This window comes from Panthera tigris, chromosome X (assembly GCF_018350195.1).
Source record: "Panthera tigris isolate Pti1 chromosome X, P.tigris_Pti1_mat1.1, whole genome shotgun sequence".
NCBI lineage: Eukaryota > Metazoa > Chordata > Mammalia > Carnivora > Felidae > Panthera > Panthera tigris.
The window spans coordinates 126,869,581-126,897,427 of NC_056677.1; the positions used below are offsets into that span (position 1 = coordinate 126,869,581).

The window sequence follows — 27,847 nt, forward strand, 5'->3', positions numbered from 1 at the left end:
TTACATTAGGTATTCTAATAGGTATGTAGCAGTATTTTGTTATGGTTTTAATATACATTTCCCTAATGACCAATGATATCGAGCATCTTTTCAGGTATTTATTTACCACTTCTTTGCTGAATTATCTATTCAAATCTTTTGCCCATTTGAAGAATTGCTTTTTTTCCTTATTGTTGATATTTGAGAACATGTTTCAGAAAATAAGATAAAATGTTTTATACACTATGTATATATACATATATAATACATATATAAAACGTATAAAAATATCTTGGCTATTGTGAATGATTGGTAAATATTTTCTTCCAGTCTGTAGCTTGTCTCTTCATTCTCTTAACAGTATTTTTTTTATTACAAAAGCAAAAGTTACTAGTGTTGATGAAGTCACATTCATCAATTTTTTCTTCTATGGACTGTTTTCGGTGTTTTCTCACCAAAAACCCTAGGTCAGAAAGATATTTTGCTATGTTTCCTAACAGTGTTATGGTTTTACATATTACATTTAGAACTATAATTCATTTTGAGTTAATCTTTGTATAATGTTAGGTCTAGGATCATTGGATACAGATATCTAATTGTCCAACACCTTTTGATGAAAAGACTATCCTTCCTCCTTTGAATTGTTTTTGCACCAAATCAATTGGCTTACTTGTGTGGATCTATTTCTGCACTTTTATTCTCTATCATTAATCTACAGGTCTATTCCATTTACTAATATATGTTATGATTACTGCAGTTTGTAGTAAGTTGGAAAATCAAGTAGGATTATTACTCCAAATTCATTCTTTTTTGCAAAATCATTTTAGCTAATCTAGTCCTTTTGCCTTTTCGTATAAATTTCAGAATCAGCATGTCTGTGGCCACAAAAAAATCTTGCTGAAAATCTACAGACGTGGGAGGACTAAGAGCTCCACTGTTCGCAAACACAGTATGTCTCTCTGATTTCTTTCACTTTGTAGTTTTCATCATATAGACAATTCACATGTTTTGTTAGATTTATATCTAAGCTTTCAATTTTTGGAGCTACTGTAAACATTCTTTTTTCTTTTTTTTAAATATGAAGTTTATTGTCAAGTTGGTTTCCATACAACACCCAGTGCTCATCCGAACAGATGCCCTCCTCAATACCCATCACCCACCCTCCCCTCCCTCCCACCCCCCATCAGCCCTCAGTTTGTTCTCAGTTTAAACATTCTTTCTTAAATTTTGGTTTCCATTTATTCACTGATAGTATATAGAATACAAAATTTTTAAAGTTTTTATTTAAATTCCAGTTAGGTAAAATACAGAGTAATACTCGTTTCAGGTGTACAATATAGTGATTGAACACTTCCATACATCACCCAGTGCTCATCACATGTGACCTCCTTAATTCCCATCACCTATTTCACCCATTCCCCGCAGCTACCTCCCCTCTGGTAACTATCAGTCTGTTCTCTATAGTTAAGAGTCTGTTTCTTGGTTTCTTTCTCTCTCTGTTTTCCCCTTTGATCCTCTGTTTTGTTTCCTAAATTCCACATATGAGTGAAATCATATGGTATTTGTCTTTCTCTGACTGACTTATTTCACTTAGCATAGCTCTATCCATGTCATTGCAAATGGCAAGGTTTCGTTTTTTTATGGCTGAGTAATATTCCATTGTGTATACTTCTTTATCCATTCATTAGTCGATGGACATTTGGGGTCTTTCCATGATTTGGTTATTGTTGATAATGCTGCTATAAACATTGAGGTGCATGTATCCCTTCAAAGTAGTATTTTTGTGTTCTTTGGGTAAATACCTAGTAGTGTAAATGCTGGATCACAGGGCAGTTCTATTCTTATTTTTTGAGGAACCTCCACACTGTTTTCCCGGCTGTATGTGCCAGTTTGCATTCCCACCAACAATGCAAGAGGGTTCCAGTTTCTCCATGTCCTCGCCAACACTTGTTTTTTGTTTTTTGTGTTGTTGATTTTAGCCATTATGACAGGTGTGAGGTGGTATCTCATTGTAGTTTTGATTTGTATTTCCCTGATGATGAGTAATGTTGAGCATCTTTTCATGTGTCTGTTGGCTATATGTATATCTTCTTTGGAAAAATTTCTATTCATGTCTTCTACCCATTTTTTAATTGGATGATTTGCTTTTTGGGTGTTGTGTTTCGTAAGTTGTTTATAGATTTTGGATACTAGCCCTTTATCAGATATGTCATTTGCAAATATCTTCTTCCATTCCATAGGTTACCTTTTAGGTTTGTTGATTGTTTCCTTCACTGTGCAGAAGTTTTTTATTTTGATGAGGTCCCAAAGTTTATTTTTGCTTTTATTTCCCTTGCCTCAGGGGACATATCTAGTAAGAAGTTGTTACAGCCAATGTCAAAGAGGTTGCTGCCTGTATTCTCCTCTAGGACCCACATAGATGGGTCTTGTTTTTTTTTTTTTTTTTAATCCATTCTGACAACACCCCATGTCTTTTGATTAGAGCATTTAGTCCATTTACATTCAGAGTGATTATTGATAGATATTAATTTAGTGCAATTGTATTACTTGTTAAGTCATTGTTTCTGGAGATTTTCTCTGCTCGTTTCTAGTCTTTTTTTGCTTTTGGTGTTTCTTTGCCTACTTAAAGAGTCCCCTTTAATATTTCTTGTAGGGCTGGGTTAGTAGTCACAAAGTCCCTTATTTTTTGTCTGGGAAACTCTATCTCTTCTTCTATTCTGAATGATTGCCTTGCTGGATACAGTATTCTTGGCTGCAGATTTTTCCCATTCTGCATTTTGAGTGTATCATGTCACTCTCTTCTGGCTTGCCAAGTTTCTTTTGGGAAATCTGCAGCTAGCGTTATGGGTTTTCCCTTGTTAAGGTAAGGACTTCTTTTGTCTTGCTGCTTTTAAAATTTTTTCTTTATCACTATATTTCACAAATTTAATTATAACGTGTCTTTGTGTTGGCCTGCTTTTGCTGATTTTGGTGGGAGTTCTCTGTGCCTCCTGGATCTAAATCTCTGTTTCCTTCCCCAGAATAGAGAAGTTTTCAGTTATTTCCTCAAATAAAATTTCTGCTCCCTTTTCTCTATATAGAATACAATTTATTTTTAACAGTTCTATTGAGATATAACTGCTATACAAAGAACTGCATATATTTAATATGTATAATTGGATGAGTTAGGCATATGAAAACACCCATGATACCATTACCAAATCAAGGTAATAGACATATGTAACACCTCTCAGAGTTTCTGTATCTTTTAGGGTGTGTGTGTGTGTGTGTGTGTGATAAAAACACTTAATATGAGATTACTCTTATAACAAATTTTGAAGTGTACAATACCATATCGTCAACTATAGGCACTTATGTTATATAACAGATCTCTAGAATTATTCATGTAGCATAATTGAAGCTTTATACCTTTTGAATAACAACTCCCAATTTCCTTTCCTCCAGCTCCTTGCAACCACTATTATACTCTCCACTTCTACAGAATTTTAGACTACTTTATGACTATTTTATATGCTTCATATAAGTGGACTCTTATATTTGCCTTTCTGTGACTGACTTATTTCACTGAACAAAATACCCTCCAGGTTCATACATGTTTTTGAAAATAACAGGATTTCCTTTTTTCAAATGCTGACTAACAGTCCATTATTATATACATCCATGTGATTGTGATACATACATGATGTATGTATATATCACATTTTCTTTATCCATTTATTTGTCAATGGACACTTGGGTTATTTCCACATCTTTGCTATTGTGAATAATGTTGCAGTAAATACAGGAGTGCAGATATCTCTTTGAGATCTTTTTAAAAAAAATTTTTTTTAATGTTTATTCGTTTTTGAGATAGAGAGAGACACAGCATGAGCAGGGAAGGGGCAGAGAGAGAGGGAGACACAGAATGTGAAGCAGGCTCCAGGCTCTGAGCTGTCAGCACAGAGCCCGACGCGGGGCTCGAACTCATGAACTGTGAGATCATGACCTGAGCCGAAGTCGAACGCTTAACCGACCGAGCCACCCAGGTGCCCCGAGATCTTGATTTCAATACTTTTTGATATATACCAGAAGTGGAATTGCTAGATTATACAGCAAATGTTTTAGTTGTTTTCCATAACCACTGCACTGATTTACCTTCCTACCGATAGCGTACAGGGTTCCCTTTTTTCTACATCCTTGCCAACACTGTTATCTTGATTATAGCCACTCTAACGGGTATGAGATGATATATCATTATGGTTTTGGTTTGTCTTTCCCTGATGGTTAGTGATGTTTAGCACCTTTTCACATACTTGTTAACCATCTGTATATCTTTTTCCCCCCATAAATATATTTTCACATCCTTTGCCAGTTTGGGGAATATAGAAGGGGAATAAAAAAGTGAAATTCTCCACCAGTTTGGTGGTACTTTAAATTCTGATGCCTTTTCCTGATCTGCTTGCTCTATTTGATTTTTAGAATTCTCAAATGGCTGGGCTAGGTGTTTCGTCAAGGTTCTATAGTCGGGTTCAATGGGAGATAAAGGGTGGCATATGTTTCCTCCATATTACCCAGAACCAGAACCTCTGCTGACTTTTTTAAAAAAATGATTTTATTTTTAAGTAATTTCAACACCCAATGTGGGGCTCAAATTTATAGCTCTGAGATCAAGAGCCCCATGCATCACTGACTGAGTCAGCCAGCCACCCCTCCGTTGACTTTTTAAGTCAGTTTTCTGTCAAAGAATTCTTTTGATTTTAAAGTTATTTATTTATATTTTATATATAAACATGTATTGATGATTCTATTGTTTTGTTAAGCTTTATATCTCACAGATAACACACTGTAGTTTTAGCACTTTGTCATAAATTCGGATTATGAAACTGAACTCAGTGTATGAGAGATCATGCTTCTACTCCCTCCCCTCTTGTTTTTTTTTTCATAGTCATCATAATCATCCAGAAATGGTGGTTCATGTTCACACATTCTTTGCCTATCCTCTCATGCAAATGTGGAGCCTAATTCTCCTCCCCTTTTATGGGCTGGCCGTAGTGACTCATTCCAACAAACAGAATGAGGTGGACGGGATGCTGTGTGATTTCAGAGGGCAGGTTAAAAAAGGGACCATATAAAAAGACAGCATGAGCCACCATACAAAAGATCTGGCTACTTAAGAGAAAGAGAAGACAAGCCAAAGACTGAGAAAAATATTTGCAGAAGACATATTTGATAAAGGACCATTATCCAAAATGTACAAAGAACTCTTAAAACTCAACAATAAAAAAACCAATCTGATTTAAAAAATGAGAAAAGGACCTGAACAGACACCTCAGCAAAGATATGCAAATAAGCCTATGAAAATGTGCTTCATGTCATATGTTATCAGGGAAATGCAAATTAAAGCAATGTGATACCACCACATACCTATAAGAATGGCCACATTCCAAAACACTGGCAACACCGCAAGCTGGTGATGATGAGGAGCAACGGGTACAGCCACCTTGGAAAACAGATTGGTGGTTTCGTGCAAAAGAAAGCCTACTCTTACTGTATGATCCAGTAGTTGTACTCCTTGGCATTTGCACAAAGGGGTTGAAGACTATGTATGCACAGAAACCTGCACACGGCTGTATTCATAACTTAAAAACTGGAAGCAACCAAGGTGTCCTTTATTGGTGAGTGAATAAACTAACTGTGATACATCCAGACAATAGAATGTTATTCGGTGCTGAAAAGAAAAAAAGCTATCAAGCCATGCAAAGACATGAATGAAACTGAAATGCCTATTACTAAGTAGAAGAAGCCAATATGAAAAGAGTATATAATGTATGATTTCAACTATCTGACATTCTGGAAAAGGCAAAACTATGGAGACTATTTAAAATAACAGAGGTTGGCGGAACACCTGGGTGGCTCAGTCGGTGGAGCGTCCGATTTCAGCTCAGGTCATGAGCTCACAGTCCGTGAGTTTGAGCCTCGTGTCTGGCTCTGTGCTGACAGCTCAGAGCCAGGATCCTGCTTCGGATTCTATGTCTTCCTCTCTCTCCGCCCCTCCCACACTCGTGCTCTGTCTCCATGTCACTCAAAAAATGAATAAACATTAAAAAAATTTTAATGAAAAAATGAAATGTCGTGGTTGTTGAAGGGTAGTAGAGGAAACGATGGGTAGATGGGACATGTATGATACTATAATGATGGATACATGTCATTACACATTTGTCCAAACTGTAGAATGTAGACCAACAAGAATGAACTGTCATGTAAAGTATGGACTTAGGTTGGTAATGGTATGTCAATGTAGGTGCATCGATTGTAACAAGCATACCACTCTGGGGTAGGATGTTGACAGTAGGGGAGGCTGTGTGTGGGTTGCAGGCAGGTGGTATTTGGGAATTCTCTGCAGTTTCTGCTCAATTTTGCTGTAAAACCGAAACTACCCTAAAACATGGAGTCCATTTAAAAGGAAAAAAAAAGGAAAAACTTCTGTCTACCCTGTAGCTCCCACACTGAAAAGATCTTGTGGAAAGCTCTAGCTATTTGAGTTTTCTAAGCGTAGGTGCCACACATGTGAATAAAGTTTTACTCAGGATGACCTTGGCTCCAGCCACTATCTGACTACAACCTCATTAGAAACCCTGGGACAGACCATCAGGTAAACATAGCCCCAAATTCTGTGAGAGACCCACAAAAACCATGAGAAATTAGAAATGATTATTGTCATTTTAAGCCACTAAATTGTAATAGTTAAAGGAATAAAAAAAAAAAGTCCATTGAAGCTGAATTCACTATTAAAAACTCAGAATTAAAGTAAATTCTGCAATGTTTACTTCCCTAATTTAGTGCATGCCATTAAACTATACATTAAAAACAGTTTTGATTAGTATAAGATGATTTGTAGAATAACAAGTTATAAATGTTTGCTTTTCTCCAATTTTTACATGCTTTTGGGATACAGATGATACACTTGGATGTGTTCATCTCCAGGAAGCTCTCAGGGAACGTAACACAAAATTTAAGAAAAGACTACAGAGAGCCCATAGAATATAATATTTTCTTTCCATGGGCATAATGCTAGGGAAAAGAAACATCCTTAGATGAAAGAACACAAATGCTATCTTTTATGAATCGACCTAGATGTTTGTACTTCTCTGTTATTTCATCTGAGTCCTACCCTCTCTGCCACTTACCTTCTTTGCAAACCAGCAGGGCTCCAATGAGGCCTGAATTTAGGTCTTTCACCAGGTCCACATGAGAAAAATATGAGTAGGTGAGACACGGAGGATCCGAGGCCATCGGTCCATTCTCTTTCAGGACCTGCCAGACGTAGGTATGACTCTCACCAGGAAAGACTTTATCATCTTCCTTCTCCTTCTGGCTGGTCTGGTCCTCATATTCAGCACCTAGAGCAAGAAGGGATACGATTGTCCTTTCCATACCCATTATTTACTCAAGGAAACGTATCAAGCTTGTTATTATCAACAGATTCTACACAAGAAATAGACTTTCTGCAACCGAATTTGGAAGACTACTAAGCAGCCTTACATAGCCCAGAGAAGTTGTAGACCACTAATGCAAACGTGAGGGGTTCGGGGGGTCTCACTGCAACCTCCAGATACTAACAAATACTACTACTTTCATCATTGCATCTTTTTACCTAGTTTGCGTTCATTCAACTCAGCAGACATATGTTGCTTATGTACTTTGTCCCAGATTCTTTAATGAGCACTGGTGAGGATAGTGGAAAGGTGAGATACACGGAGTTTTAAAAATGTTTTTAACTTGGCTCTTCTCTGGAGGAACAGATCACATCAGGGGCAGATATTTTCTGGCTGCCCCATCCTTAGTGGTGTTGAAATGGACTCCTGGATTAGTGTGATGCCTTGATTCTCAACTGAGTACTATATGTGTTCATTGTTAATGAAGCGTCATTGCTTCCAGGTCATTTCAGTGGACAGGGGTAGAGAATATTTAAAGGCACTGACCTCTTGTACTTCTATTGAAACATCTTTTCTAGCAACTCACCATAACTTCCCGGATTTATAATAGTCTCTGGAGTTCCAGAGCGGTTCAAGGCATTCAGGGGGCTCTTCATTTATACCCTATCTTGTCCCCTAATATGTACACATCTGAGAGAGGGACCGCCCCAACACAGCAGTGCAACACACCCCTGAACTGCCCCTACTCCGCCTGTACTTTCACTAGAAGCTTTCAGCAACCAAGGCCACCTCCAAAGGACAGACGAGTAGTCCCCACCCTAAAGTCAGTTTCTCTGGGGTATAGGGACACCCTCTTCAGTGTGCACTAGGTACTACCGGCTTCATGTGGAAGCAACATCAGACCAACACCTGCACATGGCAGAGACAGGTAGACATTTTTAAAAACCTGAGTCGGCATCTGGGGATGGAATGTGCATCTCAGGTGCCTGTGTGATCATGGGTTGATATTAAATTCTAGATAGTAGATACATTTGGATAGGGAGGGAGGGAATCAGAGGAGATACACAAGGGGCTTCAACTGTATCTATGATGTTTAATTTCTTAAACCAGAGATGGCAAAATGTTAAGATTTGGCAAAGTGAGGTGACAATTGTTTGTTTGCTATATTACTTTCTGTGCCTTTGTTTGAAGTATTTCATTAAGAAATGAATATCCTTTAAAAAAAGGAATGAATATTCTCTTTCCTGACAGTAGGGTTGGGAAAGAGGTGTGGAACGTTTGATGAGAGGCCACGAATGTGTGAAGCACTGTAGCTGTCCTGGGGAGAGGGACGGTGAACCACCGGGAGAACTGTCGCAGTAGGATGGCCAGGAGGTGCCGAGCTGACGAATGAGGAACTTAGTGACACGATTCCAGGTGAATGTATACTTTTACTTCCACTATGGCCATTCACTTGGCTGCTAGTTGAATAGGCAGAGAACAGCTGTAACCAGGGTAGTGGTTTAGCCAAGTGAAGAGAATGGAGATCAGGGAGGCCAGGAAACTGGGACTGCATGCAAGGGCACCATGTCTGTGATGAGCCAGGGCATATGAGCTGGGCAAGGAGGGAAGCGATAGCAGTGGATGGCAGATTCCAATGAGAATGAAGCGCTGTTGGAATGGGCAGTGAGAAACATTCAAGGTGGTGCTCAAACATTGAACACTTGAACTTGAGATTTTGGGGGCTGCTCAAGTTGCTAATAACAAAACCTATTCTTCAATGAACACAAAGGTGATTTGTGAAGACCAAGAAAAGTAGGTGGCACCTGGAAAAAAGCATTGTGCACAGCCCTTAAAGTCTATTATCTACTAATGTGTATTATTTTTGGAAGATCCCTGCCTCCATCAGACTCTTATCTGAGCTTGTACGTCAGCCACCTGCAAATATTCTAAACAGAAGGTAAGGTGTTCTGTGTAATTTTCACTTTCTATTATATGCGGAACAACACTGTTGTGACATTTGAGAGTTCAGGGAGTCCATCTGTCTGATATCAGTGTGCGTTTCACATGGAAGATGTCCTAAGGAGTGTACTGAATCAACAAAAATCCACTTCCGAAAGGATGTCATTTTGTAATTAGCCCTTGAGCCAGTCAAAGCTTTCTCCAGTAGTTTTGGGCTTGAGATACACAAGGAAGAGAGAAAAGTTGAGGAGTACATCACAGAGCTTCCTGTTGAGAAGACTGTTAAATAACCGTCCCAAATATAGCAATGTGAAACAACCACCACGTTACTACCCTCACTGACTCTGTGGGTCAGGAGCTCAGAGCACAGGCTCTTCCGCTCCAAGGTATCTAGGGCGTCAGCTGGCATGCCACAAACAGCTGAGGGCTAGAACCATCTGGAGGGTTTTTCATTCACGTATCTAGTAGCTGGATGGGACTGACCTGAAAACTGGATTCAGTTGGGACTGTCGACCAGCGCACTTACACCTGGGACTTTCTACTTGGTTTTGGCTTCCTCATGGGGACCTTGAGGAGTCAGGGGGCCAAATGGCATTTCAGGATGCCAAGAGTGAATGTTCCCACAAACAAGACAGAAGCAGCCTATTATTTCAGCACTCAGTGCCAAAAGTCACATGGCATGGGCTGTACCACACGCTATTGGTCGAAGCAGTTACAGGCCTCCACAGATTAAAGGGAAAGAACTATAGATACCAGGGGCGCCTGGGGGGCTCAGTCAGTTGAGCGTCCGACTTCAGCTCAGGTTATGATCTTATGGTCTGAGAGTTTGAGCCCTGTGTCGGGCTCTGTGCTGACAGCTCGGAGCCTGGAGCCCGCTTCGGATTCTGTGTTTCCCTCTCTCTCTGCCCCTCCTCCATGTACTCTTTCTCTCTCTCCCAAAAGTAAAATAAAACATTTAAAAAATTTTTTAAAAATATATAGATTCCAGCTCTTGATGGGAGGAGTGTCAAGGCACCTTCTACCATGTTTCTGTAAACCACCACACTAGGGCATTCTAAAAGTGAGTCACCGGTGCTCTGAAGTTGGAAGCTATCTCAACAATGTGCACTCAGTAACCAAGGTAGCTGGTAATCTACACAGAGATCTCACAGTCAGGCCCAGGGGCTGTGGCAATCTCTTTGGTCTCCACCTTCCACCTCCAGCCCCAATCCTGTTCCATCCCCTGATGTTTATGTCCTTGTATCTGCATCCTCCCTCTGCCTGGCCTCCACTGCACTGGGTGTCCTGGAGAACTCTCTACCCAACCCTCTGCAGTTAGCTGGTCAGCCTGATTCCAGGCTTAGCCTAGGGCCCCAGAAGTTAGTCAAATGCTGTGCCTCAGGGGCTATTCCACCCCGCTTCCCGGAACCACCAGTTATTATTCCTTTACCTGATCTCTGCTCAGCAGCTTTGGGTTGACACTTCTTGACTTGTATGTCTCCATGCTGTCTTTCAGGTTTCACTCAAAGTTTTGCAGCTCATGGCCAACCTCACCTAATCCTTATTGAGAACCTCACTTCATGGACACATCTATAGCTTGGGTTGGTGCCTCCCCACTGGTCCAGAAAAGAAAGTAAAAATGTACCTCTAGCACTGAACTTTCATTTTCAGCTCCAGACCAAATCTGAAATTTGCTTGGACCTGCTTTTCACTCGTTTTGTGGCTACTTTCACAGACACTTCACGTGAACAAGCTGTCTTGGTTTATATCTTGTGCCTTTAGATTCTAGCAGCCATGGCAAGTCATATGGCTAAGCTGCACATCAATATGGCAGGGAAAAATAGCCCTCCCACTCTGGAGAGGGGATGATTACTTGCTAAACAGTAACATGATTTACCAGAGTTGCCTTGGGAGAGAAAAATGACAGGTTTGCAAAGTTATGCAAACATAAAACAGATCAGCATTTGCCTGCAACTAGAAATGGGAATGGGTCTGCAAAGAGAGAATTTCTTGAAGTGACAGAAGTGTTCTAAAGACGAATTGTGTTGATGGCTGCACACGTGTAAAAGTCTACGAAAATTCATCAAACTGCTTTTTATTGAAATGTAGTTGACATACGATATTGTATTAGTTTCAGGTGTACCACATGGTGATTTGGCAATTCCATACATTGCTCAATGGTAATCACAGTAAGTCTGGTTACATTTGTCACCATACAAAGTTGTTACAATAGTATTGACTTCATTCATTATGCTATACATTACATCCCTGTGACTTATTTATTTTATAATGGGAAGTTTATACTTTTTAATCCCCTCCACCTATTTTTCCCATCCCCCAACTTCCCTAGTCTCTGGAAACCACCAGATTGTTCTTTGTGTCTATGAATCTGTTTCTGTTTTGTTTTGTTTTTATATTTCACATATAAATAAAACCACATAGTATTTTTCTTTCTCTTTCTGACTTATTTCAGTTAGCATAATACACTCTAGTTCCATTCACATAATTGGAAATGCAAGATTTCATTCTTTTCGTTGGCTGAGTAATATTCCAGCGTGTGTGTGTGTGTGTGTGTGTGTGTGTGTGTGTGTGAGAGAGAGAGAGAGAGAGAGAGAGAGAGAGAGAGAGAGAGAGAGAGAGTATCCCACACCTTCTATATCCATTCATCTATGGATGGACACTTGTGTTGCTTCCATATTTGGGCTATTGTAAATAATGCTGCAATGAACATAGGGGAGCATATATCTTTTCGAATTGTGTTGTTTTCAGTTTCTTTGGACAAATACCCAGAAGCAGAATTGCTGGATCATATGGTAGCTCTATTTTTAATTTTTGGAGTCACCTCCATGCTGTTTTCTACAGTGGCAGCACCAGCAGTGCATGAGGCTTCCCTTTGTGTCGCACCCTCAGCAGCACTTGTTATTTCTTGTCTTTTTGATACTAGCCACTCTGACAGGCGTGAGGTGGTACCTCAGTGTGGTTTTGACTTGTATTTCCCTGATGATGAGTGATGTGGAGCATCTTTTCATGTGTCTGTTAGCCATCTGGATGTCTTCTTTGGAAAAATGTCTAGTCAGGTCCTCTGCCATTCTTTGTTTGTTTGTTTGTTTTAATTGGGTGGTTTGTTTTCTTTGATATTTAGTTTTGATATTTAGTTTTGTGAATTCTTTATATATTTTGCATATTAACCCATTATGGGACATTTCATTTGCAAGTACCTTTTCCCATATAGTAGGTTGCTGTTTCATTTTATCAATGGTTTCCTTCATGTATGCCAAAACTTTTTAGTTTGATACAGTTCCATTTGTTTATACCTGCCTTTGTTGCTGTTGCTGTCAAACTACTTTAAATGGGTGAATTTTATGATATGTAAGTTATACCTCAATAAAACTGTACAAAAGTGTTATGGGGAGAGGGGCACCTGGGTGGCTCAGTTAGTTAAGCATCTGACTGCTTCAGATCATGATCTGGTTCAGGTCATGATCTCATGGTTCATGGGTTTGAGCCCTGCATCGGGCTCTGTGCTGACAGCTCAGAGCCTGGAGCCTGCTTCAGATTCTATGTCTCCCTTTCTCTCTGCCCCTCCCCATCCCCTCCCTCTCAAAAAATGAATAAACATTAAACATTTTTTTTAAAACTAAAAAATGCTATGGAGAGGGGCACCTGGCTGGCTCAGTTGGTAGAGCATGCAACTCTTGATCTCAACTTAAAAAAAAATGTTATGGGGAAAACATACACAAAGCTCAATTTTAGATGGATCATGAACCTATATACAAAAGGTAAAATAATAAAACTTCTGGAGAAAAGCATGGAAGAAACTCTTCAAGACTTTGGGGTAGGCGAATAAATATCTTTTTTTTAAATCTTTATTTTTGAGAGAGAGAGAGACAGAGTGGGAGCAGGAGAGGGGCAGAGAGAGAGGGAGGCACAGAATGTGAAGCAGGCTCCAGGCTCTGAGCTTCCAGCACAGGGCCCGACGTGGGGCTCAAACCCATGAATCATGAGATCATGACCTGAGCCAAAGTCAGATGCTCAACCGACTGAGCCACCCAGGCGACCCAGGGTAGGCAAATATCTTAAACAGGACATGAAGCTCTAACATGGAAAGAAAAAAGTGATAATTTTTTGGGTTGAACTTCTGTGCTTCATTAGTCACTTTTGTTTGCCAAAAACTTATTGAGAGTGAAAATTCAAGGCACAGACTGGAAGAAGATATGCAAATATTTACATCTGTCAAATGGTGTGCATTAAGAATATATAAAGTACCTGTACAAATCAATAAGAAAAAGATAAACAACTCCTTTTTTCAATAGGAAAATCAGTTAAACACTTGATATGATATTTTACAGTAAGGCATCAGAAAGGTCAACACATCACAGATTTAACTGACATCCTGGGGCTCCCAGGCTAGTCTAAGAAGGCCAGGAGCTTGTGGATCACAGCATGTGAGTATACAGGCTTCTGACAGGGCCATAAGTCACATGGATTTGAGGCCATTGCCTCACTGTGTTGCTCCTGGGCAGAACCACTGTGGACGCACATGTGAGAGATTAAATAGTTTTCCCAGACTTCACCAGGCATAGGGTGCAAAACAGTCATCTCTATGCTCACCCCGAGCTGCAGGACTGTGAGGACCCTGGCCTCTCTAAAAAGCTCCTAGATATGTTCTGGAAGCTCCCAGTGGATAATCCTCATGGGAATAGCCTGCCTGGCTCCAGCCAGAATTGGGATGACATTTCCTCTATAACACCTGCCCCCACCTGTCATCTTCCCCCAACCCAGGTCTGCCTTGGCCTTATGGGTACAGCTCAAAAAATTAAGACTTTCCAATTTCAGAAGCAATTAGTCAACATGTAAGCACAGTTAGGCTGTGCAACATAGGGCATGTGCTCAAATACTTTATTAATGATTTTCTTGAATCTTCTTGATCTATATATGCCCTAGCCTATCTGGACAATGTGGCACCCCCTTCACTCCCTTCATGCATTGTGAAGGTTAAGGAGAAGCTAGGTAAAGTGGGGACTGAGGCCATACAGGTTGTTTATTTTAACGAGGTCAGCTTGTGCTTATCACGTACTGGCATTGATATTTAGAAACTGGGGGGAGGGGAGGGAGAGGAAATATCTAGAAAGTGAGAATCTAAGTAAGGAAGAATTCTATTTCATTTCCATATCATGAGCCTTCATCCTCCCAAGGAAATTTCTGGGCATAGGAAGGCAGATAAGTGGAATTGTTAGGATCTGTGGCCTGGCTCCTCAAGGGAGAACAGGAACCAAATTAACTCCAGGGCTTAAACTAAGATGACAATGTTCCTGACTTCATGAAACAGGCCTTGGTTTGAATCCTGACTCCCCCATTCACCAGTGGTATGACCCTGTGTTCAATACTCCTTTATCCCTGGGATGAGAGGACACTAGCAAGGCATCTGACTCACCTTCAGAAGCTTTCCAATAGGATACGCCAACAGCATGAAGACTGACAGGGTGAGAAGCCATGTTCTTGAGTGTAATGACCACTGTGTCAAAAACCTCGGCCCGGATGGTAGGACCCAGCAGACCTGCAAGAACAGGATGTCCCTCAAAGGTCACTTGGAGAGCAGCACTCCGGAAAAGCTGGTATTATGAAAGTGATGGCCAAAGTCATGTCCCTGTGATTATTGATAGAAAGTAGTAATTGAATGAATAAATGCATAAACTGCCATCACCAGCTCAGTGTCATGATTCTTCTGAGGATAGATTTCTGGCAATTCATTCAGTTGAGTTCCTACTATATTCTAGGAACTGTCTTAGGCACCGGAGACGCAGGAGTGAATAAGACACATCATGAAAATTATATTCTACAGAATGAAATCAGGAACATAAAGAAATAAGAACTATTCTGTTTGTGGTCAATGCTGTAAAAGATGGTAGTGAGCTAGAAAATGCTGAAGCAGGAGATACAAGATCCTTTAAGTATAGGGGTCAGGAAGGGCATGTTTGAGGAGGTGGAATTTGAGCAGAGATCTGACTAATTAAAAAGCAAGATTTGCAAAGATCTCATAGAATAACATTCAAAGCACATGAAACAAATGGAAAAGTCCTGAGACAGGAATAATATTGGCATGGTCGAATGAGATGTGAACAAGCAGGGGAATAATAGAAAATAGGGTTATAAAGGCAGGGCGCGAACGTAACATGTAGGACTTTGTAAGGCCCAGGGGTTTGGATGAATTTGGAATTCATAAGAAGTGAGCAGATTTGGGACTTATTTTGGATTAAGAGTCAACAAGACTTGCTGATGGACTGGATATTAGAGATAGGAAAAGAAAAAAGAGAGCAGCTAAGGATGATTCCTGTGCTTTGGGCTTGTGTAACTGGGTGGCAGTCAGGCCAGGACACAGAAAATTAAGAGGGAAACCAAATCAAGACTTGACTTACACACATATTAAGTATAAGATACCTACAAAATGATTTGAGTGAACTAGATTCAATGGGACAAAAACATAAAATAGACTTATTTTGCATAGTTTTTAACTGTGTTCTGTGCAGTTTCCCTTCTAGCACTTTGAATAGTCTCCAAATTTCTCCAGTAACCTTCACATATCAGCAGTATCATATTAGTCCAGTGATACCAGTCTAGACCAATTAGTCCAGTCTAGTAAAATATCAAACGTTTAATGTCTCCTGCAATTTAAGGGTCCTTCCCTCCTTCAGCTAAGTCCTGACAATTTCAGAAACCTATGTTCTCATCTTCCTCTCCTAACCCTCCTCTCCGACTCACCTTACTGCCTCTGGGCCCTCTAAGGTTGGAGCTAGGGAGAAAAGGACAGGGGCGGAAAAAGAGGCATGATTGTTCCGGAAGGAACAGTGATAATGTGGCTTTGGCACCCCTGGTTGTGGGACATGCCAAAATTCTGTGTCTTTCATCCTGAGGGAATTTATACGAGTTCTTTGGAGACTCTCTGTCTCCCAATCATGCTCTCTCCAGCTGTCACTTGTATCTCTCTTCTCAGTTTTTGCTTCTGACAATACAATCACAGAGACCTTTTCTGGAGTCACCCAGCCCTGGTAGGAAGACATCCTGGGCAGGATCTTCTCAAGACAAATCTTGCCCTATGACCTTGCTCATCTCACACCTAACAGCAACAGTGCACTTAGCTTCAGCTATAACCCACAATCCTTATTATGACATCAGGGGAAGTTCCCCAAAGACTCTGTCCTTGACAAATTTTCCAGATAAAAACCAGGCACTAGTCAGAGTCTTACAAGCTCCACAGGTGTTATGTCAAGCCTTCTAAGTGGTTCTCCTAAGACCTCCTTCACTACACCTTGACATGAAGATGAGGCCTCCCTCCCCTGTGGGGTGGAGGATATACGAATCACCAAAATTGGTTTCCAAAGAAATCCTCAAGTCTACATTATTTCATAAGTTTCTAGTCGTCTTTTATATAGGCTGGAGGTGCATGATGGGCTAAGGGTTGTAGAACCAATTTGGGGGCACCAGCTAAACAAGTCCTAAATATGAGGACTGATATTTCTCTTTAGAATTGGGGGGGGGGGTGCTTGTCACCTAGAGCTCTCAGAAATAATTCTAAGGTAGGAGATGTCTCATCTTAATATCCTGTTACGTTCTTACTTGATATCTAAGTGGGCATATCAAGTAAGCAGTGTGAACTGAAGATATAAACCTGGGAGTAACTGGTATAGAGATGGTGTCTTACAATTGTGAGACTGGATAACATCAGCTAGGGATAGAAGCTAAAGAGAAGATAAAGGAAGCCCCGGTCCAAGACCCAGAGGACTCTAACATCTAGAGTACAGCAGAGAAGGAGGGCCTGGCACAAAGATGGAGACTACTCAGTGTATTTCCCTGACAGGTGGTAGTAAGGGAAGCCTAGCCCTCTTCAACTGTAGCTGGGAGACTGGGGGATCCTTGTCAGGACACCAGACACAGATACTCAGTTTCATAATACACAGTCAGTGTTGTTTCCATTACCCATCCATGGTGGCCTGGGCTTGGCAATGTTGAAAAGGCGATCTGTAAACTCTACAAACACAGTCTTTCTGTACATGACTGATGTGTTGAATGGCAAAGATCTTGGCACCCCAGGGGATAACCTGTGTGAAGAAAGGAAAAAGTCATTCATTTTGGTGACCTTCTTTGAACCCATTTTGAAAAGCAGCTGAAAGTAAAGCTTCTATCCCACTCTCCTCTACTGTTAACAAGGCAAATTGGAAATTGTGTATAAGCCCCTGCTATAGCTGAATATTTATGTGTGCACAAAACGGGATTACTGACCTTAGAAAAGAGACTTCAGAGAGATCTCTCACCTCTTCCACCACACAAAGGTACAGTGAAAATATGGCCATCCATGAACAAGGAACAGGGCCCTCACCAAACACCAAATCTACTGGCACCTTGATCTTGGACTTTCAGCCTCCAGAACCACGAGAAATAAATGTCTGTTGTCTGTAAGCCACCCAGTGTGTGGGGTTTTGTTATAGCAGCCCGAGCTGAGAAAATCCCTAATATCTATAAAACCAAAACACTGTTTTCAAAAGTCATCCGGGGGCACCTGGGTGGCTCAGTCGGTTAAGTGTCCAACTTTGGCTCAGGTCATGATCTCGTGGTTCATGAGTTTGCGCCCTGCATCCAGACTCTCCTGTCAGTGCAGAGCCTGCTTAGGATCCTATGACCCTCTCTCTCTCTGCCCCTCCCCTGCTCATGCTCTCTTTCTAAAAAATAAACATTTAAAAAAAAGTCATCTGAGGGGCACCTGGGTGGCTCAGTCAGTTGAGCTCCGGCTTCAGCTCAGGTCATGCTCTTCCAGTTCCAAGGGTTCAAGCCCCGCATCGGGCTCTGTGCTGACAGCTCGGAGCCTGGAGCCTGCTTCGGATTCTGTGTCTCCCCCTCTCTCTGCCCCTCTTCCGCTTGCACCCTGTCTTGCTCTAACTCTCTCTAAAATAAATAAGCGTTAAAAAATTTTTTGAAGAGTCATATGATACATTAGGTGCCGTTTGATAAAATAAATCATAAATTGGTACATATACGCTACATCAGCAAAAATTCCTTTGCCAAAGCAGGCACTACATGGTCCTTCAATTTCATCTCTAAAAGAGGGTGACTTTAAATAACTTGTATTCAAATTTTGTCAGTATGTACCTCAAATTATACTTCCCTTCTTAGGGATACCAGGAATATCACAGAGAAAATTACTGGTTCCTGACTGTTTCCTCTCTGTACCTGACAAGTTAGGTTGTCGTGCTCTGGGGCCCAGTCTAGGTTAAATGATCAAAATGACCAATGTGAATCCTAGTGAGAAAGGTTCCAGGTGAATGGTTGAAAATATGCACTGGTTGAAGGTGACTAGTGCCACTCATTTTCACACTCAGAGTCATTGGGCAGAAACCATACGCTCCGTGCCACTGTGCCATCACAAAACACATATGAGAAATGAACATGGAAAAGGAGATACACACTTAGATATGGAGAGGTGTTATTTCTTTTTCACATTTGACATCAGATTTCAATCTCATATATTTGAGGAATAATTAAAAATGACTTCTTATGGTTAACTGTTCACAACTGCACACTAGGTCACTCGATCCCCTTTCTCCACTTAAAACCCGACTCTTGTTTTCTTGTAACACTGGAAAGGAAACAGCTGCGGGTCCCTTACAGCCAAGTGGGGGTGTATACACACAAAACAGTGGGTGGCATCTCCGTACACCATGGTTTGGATGGCAACATCTGGCTTGGTAAACAGGATAGAAAAGGGTAAGAAGAGAGAAGGAGGTCTCATTATAAAAGAAACTCAAATGCACTCCAGCGTCCCCCCCACCCCCGTGCTTGAAACTGCTGAGTCAGCAGCCCTGTGTGCTCTCTGCCAGGTGTCAGCAGCTGGAATCCGACTGTGGGAAAGAAGGTCAGGCACTACCCATCCATCCCCTTCCACTTCCTGGCTAAGGGGAAGATTCAGGGAATTGGAGTGAAGAGCTGGACAGGGACAGGAACGTAGGCTTTCAGACCAAGGCCCTTGGTACTCAATGTTCACTTAACCCATATGTTGTCAAACTCATTTCTTGGTCATCTGCATAAACCTGCAATCCGTGAAGCAATACTTCTTCAGTCCGAATAATGTTGGACACAGTTCAGTTGCCATGCATAAGTTTCCTCTGCACAACATTTTCTGACTTGGTTGTGATTACGATGCGAGTTTTCATCTATCACTCCACCAGAGCATAGCACACTCCCTGCGGAGCTGAGCTTGGGGTGAAGGTGTCAGTGGGGCTTATGAACTGTCATTTATCGTTCATGCTGCTTCTCTTCACCTGGAGATTACATAACTGACTCTTTTCAAATGTAATAAGTAGGTCAATGCTTCTTGATTTATTTTTAAAAGATAATACCAACACAGTAATAAGACCAGGGTGAAATAGTGCAGTTCTAACATCCCAATCTGAAAGGAATTTTCTTCTATATTATACAGAGGAATCTAGCATTAATAGACACTCAGAAGTAGCGTTTGGTGTAAGCATTTAAGGATGGGCAGAAGGTTTGTGTGTTGGACGCCAAGGACCTTCAACAGAGAATATTTTCAGCTTCAAAATTAAAAACAATTGTGACCTCGTGGCGCAATGGTAGTGCGTCTGACTCCAAAATTGAAAACAATTTTCTTTTTTTTAAAAAAAAATTTTTTTTTAACGTTTATTTATTTTTGAGACAGAGAGAGACAGAGCATGAACGGGGGAGGGTCAGAGAGAGGGAGACACAGAATCCGAAACAGGCTCCAGGCTCTGAGCTGTCAGCACAGAGCCCGACGTGGGGCTCGAACTCACGGACCGCGAGATCATGACCTGAGCCGAAGTCGGCCGCTTAACCGACCGAGCCACCCAGGCACCCCCACATATGGCTTTTTATGTTGACTTCGTTTCCTTCTATTAATAGTTGTTGGATGTTTTTTATTATGAAACGGTGTGGAATTTTGTTAAATGCTTTAGATGCATCAGTTGAGATGATAGTGTATTATCCCCTTTATTCTCTTAATGCTGTGTCTTATATTGATTGATTTTTGTATGTTGAACTACCCTTGGATTCCCAGAATAAATCCCACTTGGTCACCGTGTATAAATCTTTTCATGTGTTGCTGAATTTGGTTTGCTAGTATTTTGTTGAAGATTTTTGTATCAATGTTCATAAAGGTATCAGTCGGCAGATTTCTTGTAGTGTCTTTGTCTGGCTTTGGTATCAGGGTAATTCTGACCTTAGAATGAGTTAGGGAGTGATCTCTCCAATTTTTGGAAAGGTTTGAGGATTGGTGTTAGGAATTTAAAATTTTTTAAAAGGCAACATAACTTAAAAATCAGACTTCTGTTTTCCAGTCTAGCATGTAAGGAGTTTATAAGTCACCATTCCATGCTATCAATAAGTAAAAAGGTGAACAAATTGAAAAATCAACAACTCTTCTTAGGTCCATCAGAGAAGTGAAGTCACAGGGCAAACTGCTGCCTCCAAAATTAGAGATACTGGCTGGCAAACACAGAGTCGCAACTTACCAGAGCAGAACCCTGAGGCATAAATGTCTGTGGGAACCAGTGCGGAGGTAGGAAAACCTGAAGGTAAATTAAGAACTACTGGAGACTCAGTGCAGGGTGTATGAGAGTCAAAAATCTCAGGGTGGCCTGAGGCCCCCACATTTTTGTGCTTTTTACCTCTAGGAGTTCTACTAGGTCCTCATAGTGAATATCAGAAAAAAAACTCTCCTCATGCTTTTAGCAGGGGAGGGGGAAATTATTTTGCCAGAGCCTAACACATTGCAATTTTAATCACAGCCTAATCCACCTGGGGGAAGGGAAAACCCAACATCAGTCTGCTTTAGCCTTCTACATGGAAGAGATACTCTCGCCTCCTCTAACCATCCTGTTCCACCTGAAGAAGAAAACTTAGAGGCAACGGTGAAGTTCACAGTCCAGGGACACAGGCTCACCAAAAGACTGAAACCTAATCATATGACTATAGAATGCATCCTCTCCCCCCCACACCTCACCACTACATTACTAAAGATCTCATTTTTCACAGTTCCTTTTACCCAGGACAGCATGTCCACTTTTGAACAAAATATTGTAAGCCACACTAAAGGGCAAAAAAACCCCAACACAGGTTGAAGAGACTGAACAAGAAGCAGAACTACAACTAGAGTCAGTATGGCAGGAATGCTGGAAGTGTTAGACCAAGGACTTTTTAAAGACTGGGATTAACATGCTGAAGACTTTAATGGACAAAGTAAACAACATGCAAGAACAGATGGATAAGATAAGCATAAAAAAGGAAATTCTAAGAAAGAACCAAAAGCAAATGCTAGAGATCAAAAACACTGCAATGCAAATGGAGAATGCCTTTGATACATGCACAAGTAGCCTGGATATGGCTGAGGAAAGAATCTCTGAGCTTGAAAATATGACAGTAGAAGCTTCCAAAACTTAGAAGCAAAGAGAAAAAAGAAACTGACAAAAACTAGAATAGGATATCCAAGGACTGTGGGACAACTACCAAAGTTATAACATACACACAATGGGAATAGCAGAATAAAAAGAGAGAAAGGAACAGAAATAATATTTGAAGCAATAAGGAGAATTTCCCCCAAATTAATGTCACGTACCAAAACATACGTCTAGGAAGCTCAGAGAACACCAAGCAGGACAAATGCCCTGAAAAAACTATCTCTAGGCATATCTTTTCAAACTTTAGGTAATTAAGGATAAATAAAACATCTTGAAAGGAACCACAGGGAAAACACCTTACCTAAAGAGGAACAAAGAAAAGAATTACATCCAACTTCTCAGAAACCAGGCAAGCAAGAAGAGAGTGGAGTATTGCATATCTAAATTGTTGAGAGAAAAAAAAAAAAACAACAACCGACCTAGAATTCTGTACCCTGCAAAATTATCCTTTAACAGTGAAGGAGAAATAACGACTCTCAGACAAACAAAAATTGACGGAATTTGTTGCCAGTAGAGCTGTCTTACAAGAAATATTACAACCAACTATTCAGAGAGAAGGAAACTAATGTAGGTCAGAAATTCAGAGCTACATAAAGAAAGGAAGAGTACTGAAGAATGAAAAAGTGAAGAGAGTATCCACCACAGAAGAGGCACCAAACTACCAAGTAGACTAACTTAGCCAGTTGGTATTAGCCAGCCTCTGTCATTGCAACTCCAATCCTGCCAAAATGGACATATGAATGGAGGAGCCATACGGGAAGCTATGCATGGGTGTGACATCACAGACTCACCAAAGCTCAAATGTCCAACTTTCCAGCAACAGAGACCAACACTAAGCCCCTGATATGTCACAATTCCTCAAAGAAACTCTTCAGATAATTAGTGAGCCTCAATAAGCACCAATAAGCTCCCCCAATAAACTTCCTGTGTGTGTGCACACACACACACACACAGACACACACACAGACACACACACAGAAAAAAGCGGACACTTTTTTTTCATTTGTGTGCTTATAAAGCTATAAAATCACCCAAGGAAGCACAGATGTTATCATTATTTGAACAACGTTTGTTGGAAAGACTCGTTTTCATCTGAGTTGTTTTCAGACAATTCACTGTGAGCTGTAAATCTGTGGAAATGCCGCGGCCCAAGGTTACAGATATAAGTAGCAGAACATGGCTCAGAACTACTGAAAACTTAACAGGCACCAAGGTGCTTTACAGTGGAAGGGCAGGTATGAATCTGTAAGACGTCTTTTGTGAGGCACGCAGTTACCCTCCACCCCCCAACGGCACAGAAACACTGTGGCGAAGGCAGGAGGAGAGAGCATCCAGGTACACGTGAGAGTGGAACCAGCCGGTCGGTCTTCGAGTTTGTGTCCCCGGAGCTCTGATGAGGGATGTGGCCCAGAGATGTATGTTTGAACGAGGCTGGTGTGAACTAAAAACGCAGACAGCGCAGACCTCGCACGTGAGTTTCCGGGAGTCACCCCGAGCAGCAACGGCGCAGAATGGGTGAAAGATGAGGGCCACACACAGACACAGCAGCCGGCCGCTCACAGGAGGAGGCTCTGTGAGCCCCAGACGATGTCAAAATCAAGACAGGAAGGATTCGCTGAGCAAACGAGCGAGATCTCCTTTTCAGAAGACACAAGGGTTTCAGTGAGCCTGCACCTAATAGGTTGGCATCCGTTCACATGAAGTAAAGACTGATGGAGGCACGAGGAGAAGCTGGCCAACCTACAGTCACAAAGGAAGACCTGAGGACCTCCGAGAGATCCAGTGGCACACTGGCTAAAAACGCCCCTTGAAACCGTGCGTTGCTTGGAGTAGACCTGTCCCAAGGAGACCGACTGCGGTGGGGCCGAGGTGAGACTGACTTAATGCTCACCTCCCTAGCCTCCCTCCCCTCCCTCCCCTCCCAAGGAGCGCTGCATTTCACTCCACTCCAGGGTTTCCAGGACACCCAAGACAGCACGACGTCATGGGAGCAGCTCTGCCAACTCAGGGCCATGACAAATGACTTTCTGTACTGGCTGAGGGCCAGGGGCCAGGGTACTGATAACGAAGCTCTCCCAGAAAAAGGAGCTGATTTAAGGAGGAAGGAATGAAGATCTGCATGGACCAGTGGGCACAAGCAGGCTGCATGAGCAGCTTGTCAGAGACCCATATCATTCACTCCTGTTCTACTGATACCTCTACTTCAAGTCACACCCATCGCCATGTGAGGGATTCCTGATGACCAGTTGCTAGCAAAGGAAGAACCCTCAGCTTTATTTACAGATGGCTCAGCTTGATATGCACATACTAGCCAATGTTATCGAAAGGTAACATTTTGTGTAGAAAGAGAATTGGCCTGAGGTGCAAACATATACAGACTAATGGACAGCAGCAAATGGTTTGGCTGTCTAGCCAGGCACCTAGAAGTAACAGGACTGGAATATCAGGGAGGAGGATATCTGGGGTAAAGACATATCAATGAGTGGGCACAAAACAGAAAGATCTTCGTGTCATACATTAATGCCACCATAGAGCTTCTACCCTGGAAGAAACACAAAACAATAATGTAGACAAAATGACTGGCAATTAACATCAGCCAGCCTCTGTATGGGCCACCACAGTGCTGGCAAAATGTGAGGTAAGTGGCGATGGGGGTAGGGGAGAGAATTTATGCATGGATCCAAAACCATAGGTTCCCACTAAGGCCAATCTACCTAGTGCTACCCCTGAAAGTCCAACTTGCCAGCAGCAGAAACCAATGCTGGGTGCCCAATACTGCACTGTCCATCATGGAGACCAGCCAGCTCGTCAGTGGCAAGTTGACTGCACTGGACCCCTTCCATCCTAGAAGGGACAGCACTTCATTGTGATAGAGACATGTAAGTGTTTAGTCTTTCCTGCCTGCAAGTCCTCAGCCAGCCCTGCTATCTGAGCTGTTACAGAGGGTTCCATTCACTGATGTGGGATCCCTTATAACATCATGTCTGACCAGGTGACCCACTGTACAACAAAGTAGGTGCTGGAGTGGGCCCCTGACCATGACATCCATTGGGTTTATCACATGTTGCCACATCCAGGAGCTGCCAGACAGAGAGAGCAGTGAAGTAATTTCTTAAATCACAGCTAAAACTCCAACTTGGGGCCAGGGCCCTGTGAAGATGGAGGGCCAACTTCCAAGGTGCTGTACATGCTGTACATGCGCTGATGGTTCTGTATCCCTGGGCTAGGAACCGAAGAAGGGCAGCAAAAGCAGCTCAGCTTACTATCACCCCACTGTGACCCTCCTGGGGAATCTGTGCCACCCCTCTCTACAGCTCTGAGCTCAGCAGTATAGAAGGTCCCCACAGCAGAAACGCTAAAGTTTCAATGAGTGAAAAATTGGGGGGCCACCTGGGGCTACTCATACCAAAGGGGCAACAGGCCAGAAGAGGAGTCGTGGGGGCATGATTACAAGGCGGGAAGCAGGGGTAGGGTACTGTCACACGCCAGGCAGAAATGTGCCCCTTCCCAAGGGCGGCCACCCTGCCTGAGAGGCAAGGTGCAGGCCCCTGAGACCTGGAGAAGCTGCCGCACAATACCAGTGAGGACGCGGCAGGTGAGCGGGTGGGGACGGTGACGAAGACAGACAGGAACTGGTTCCAGGTTCCAGGAGCCACCGCCGGGCCTATGGTCGCGCCCCGCACAAGCTGAACCAGAAATCCCCTTTACCAAAGCAGCCCGCAGGCCCTTCCCAGGGCAGGCCACGCCCCCTTCCCAAAGCAGCCCTCAGGCCCTTCCCAGGGCAGGCCACGCCCCCTTCCCAAAACAGCCCCCAGGCCCTTCCCAAGGCAGGCCGCGCCCCCTCCCAAAGCTGCCCGCAGGCCCTTCCCGGAACAGGCCACGCCCCCTTCCTGGGAGCCTCCCGGCTACTCCCAGGATAGCCGGTGCTTCATGATGGATCGGGAGGAGGCAGAAAAGTCTGGCCCCGTTGGCCCAAACGGGGCAACTCAGAACGGTGGCTCCGGCTCCAGAGCTCCCGGTAGGGTCGGCCTGCACTGCTGTCCAGCTTCTCCCCGTGCCCACCCCTGCTTCTTCCCTGTCCTTCCCTTCCCTTCCCCAGGACTGGTCCTGTGTAGGCGCACTCTAAATAAACTTCCTGCACGTTAATCTCTGTGGCACAGTGAGCTTCCAGGGAACCCAACCCCATGGTATTAACTCATATTTAAATGTGCTCTAATTTCATCCATCTCTAAAAATTTTCATGGCACTAGCTTCGGTATAGACCTAGATGGTTTTTAGTCGTGTAAGAACATTATCTGGTACCCATGTCATCAAGTGCACTCCTCTCTTCAGTCCATTTGTGCCATCTCCTGGCCACTTTGACACTTATGTCCTTCCACAGTCATCAATCAACTCGTCTCTAATTTGTTCCCTTTTCGCTTTTTCCAAATTGTCTCCTTGGTTCTGTAGGGTCTATTCCACCCAGTTTCTCCATTTCAAGAGATAGGTATTTTTACATCCTTAGCATAGTGCTTCCACTTTAATATTTCTGACTAAAATGAAAATTTAAGACACAGAAAATGTTTACTAGATGAACAACTTGGAAGAACAAAGAGGGAACAGGATCAAGAGCACACAGAAAACACTTTTTTCTCCCTCTAAGGAAAGAGGCAAAAATCAGAGGCTAAAGAGATAAGTTTGTGGGACAGAGAAACAGAAGGCCTAGACCCTATTCCAAAGGAACATGGTCCACAGTAGGGACACTATTCAAAGGGACACACCAGACATTCCTAAGAGCACTCGCACCATCCATGTATGTGATTCAGTTCTGAGATGAGCGTACACGGGACCATGTATAGCTCTCCAGGCTAAGACCTTTTCTATCAGAGTGAATAGTTTCCACTGAAGCAGAAACACGTGATGTATGTGCCTGTCTCAATTTCGGGGTAATCTGCACAATAAGTGACAAAATGTTCCAGGGTTCATGGGTTTTACTCCTTCCTAACTTCTGTGGGATTTTGTTTGTGCATTTCCCTTGGGATTTCATATATAAATCTTGCCAAATATATTTGGCAACAATGTCCTTCACATGAACTGTTCTTTCACATTTTATCTAAAACTAATCGGAAAACCTATTATATTCCCTGACCTTTGCTTAGAAGTTGAGCAGCTGCAGGAACAGATAATATAAAACTGAATTTCCCCAGATGTTTATTTCAAAATTTGGCAGAGCTTGTCAGGATGTGTCCAGAGTCAGTTTATCCTGTTAATCGGTATCAAAATAATCTAGACTATAAAATAGTATCATCAAAATAAAAATTCTATTCACTTTTTCCTGGTAAAAATACATGTGACTGCCTACACAACAAAAGAAGGCTAGATAACAAGTACATCATTTTCTCCATTCAATTAAACTTTATACTATTATTCACTATGCCTCAGACTGCATGCTAGATGGAAGATACAATACAAAGTACAATGTATTGGGGCACCTGGGTGGCTCAGTCAGTTAAACATCTAGCTCTAGATTTCAGCTCAGATCATGATCTCGTGGTTCGGGGGTTCAAGTCCCGTGTTGGGCTCTGTGCTGACAACAGTCAGCCTGCTTGGGATTCTCTCTCTCTGCCCCTCCCTGCACTTGCACTCCCTCAAAGTACAAATTTCTTAATAATTTTTAACAATGCCAACATTAATGGATAAGTGGCTAATTGTTCAGTTACATATCAGGCCTCTACTTTAGGGTCATTAACACTTCACAACTGCAAGCCATATAAACTATAGAAAGTACTTGAATCCATTCCTCACATCACACACAAAAATTAACTCAGTGTATTAAAGGCCTAAATGTAAGAGCTAATATTATAAAACTCTTGGGAGCAAATATGGGTATAATTCTGTGTGACCTCACATTTGGCAATAGTTTCTTAGATATGACATCAAAAGCACAAACAACCAAAGGGAAAAAAAAATAGACGAATTGGACTTCATCAAAATGAAAAACTTTGTGCTGGGAGAAAATATTCAAAACAGGTACATCTGAAAATGTATCCAGAATATATACAAAACCCTTAAAAC

At 42.1% G+C, this 27,847-nt stretch overlaps 1 protein-coding gene across 1 annotated transcript in view; it reads right to left on the reverse strand.

The window, feature by feature from the left end:
- F8 (coagulation factor VIII) overlaps nt 1–27,847 on the reverse strand; it is a 117,041-nt gene that overhangs the window by 79,200 nt on the left and 9,994 nt on the right. Inside the window, exons 2-4 of the mRNA XM_042974082.1 lie at nt 17,289–17,410; nt 14,749–14,871; nt 7,146–7,358 (exon numbers count right to left, since the gene is read on the reverse strand). Coding sequence (XP_042830016.1) covers nt 7,146–7,358; nt 14,749–14,871; nt 17,289–17,410 — 458 coding nt within the window. The remainder of the gene's footprint in view (nt 1–7,145; nt 7,359–14,748; nt 14,872–17,288; nt 17,411–27,847) is intronic.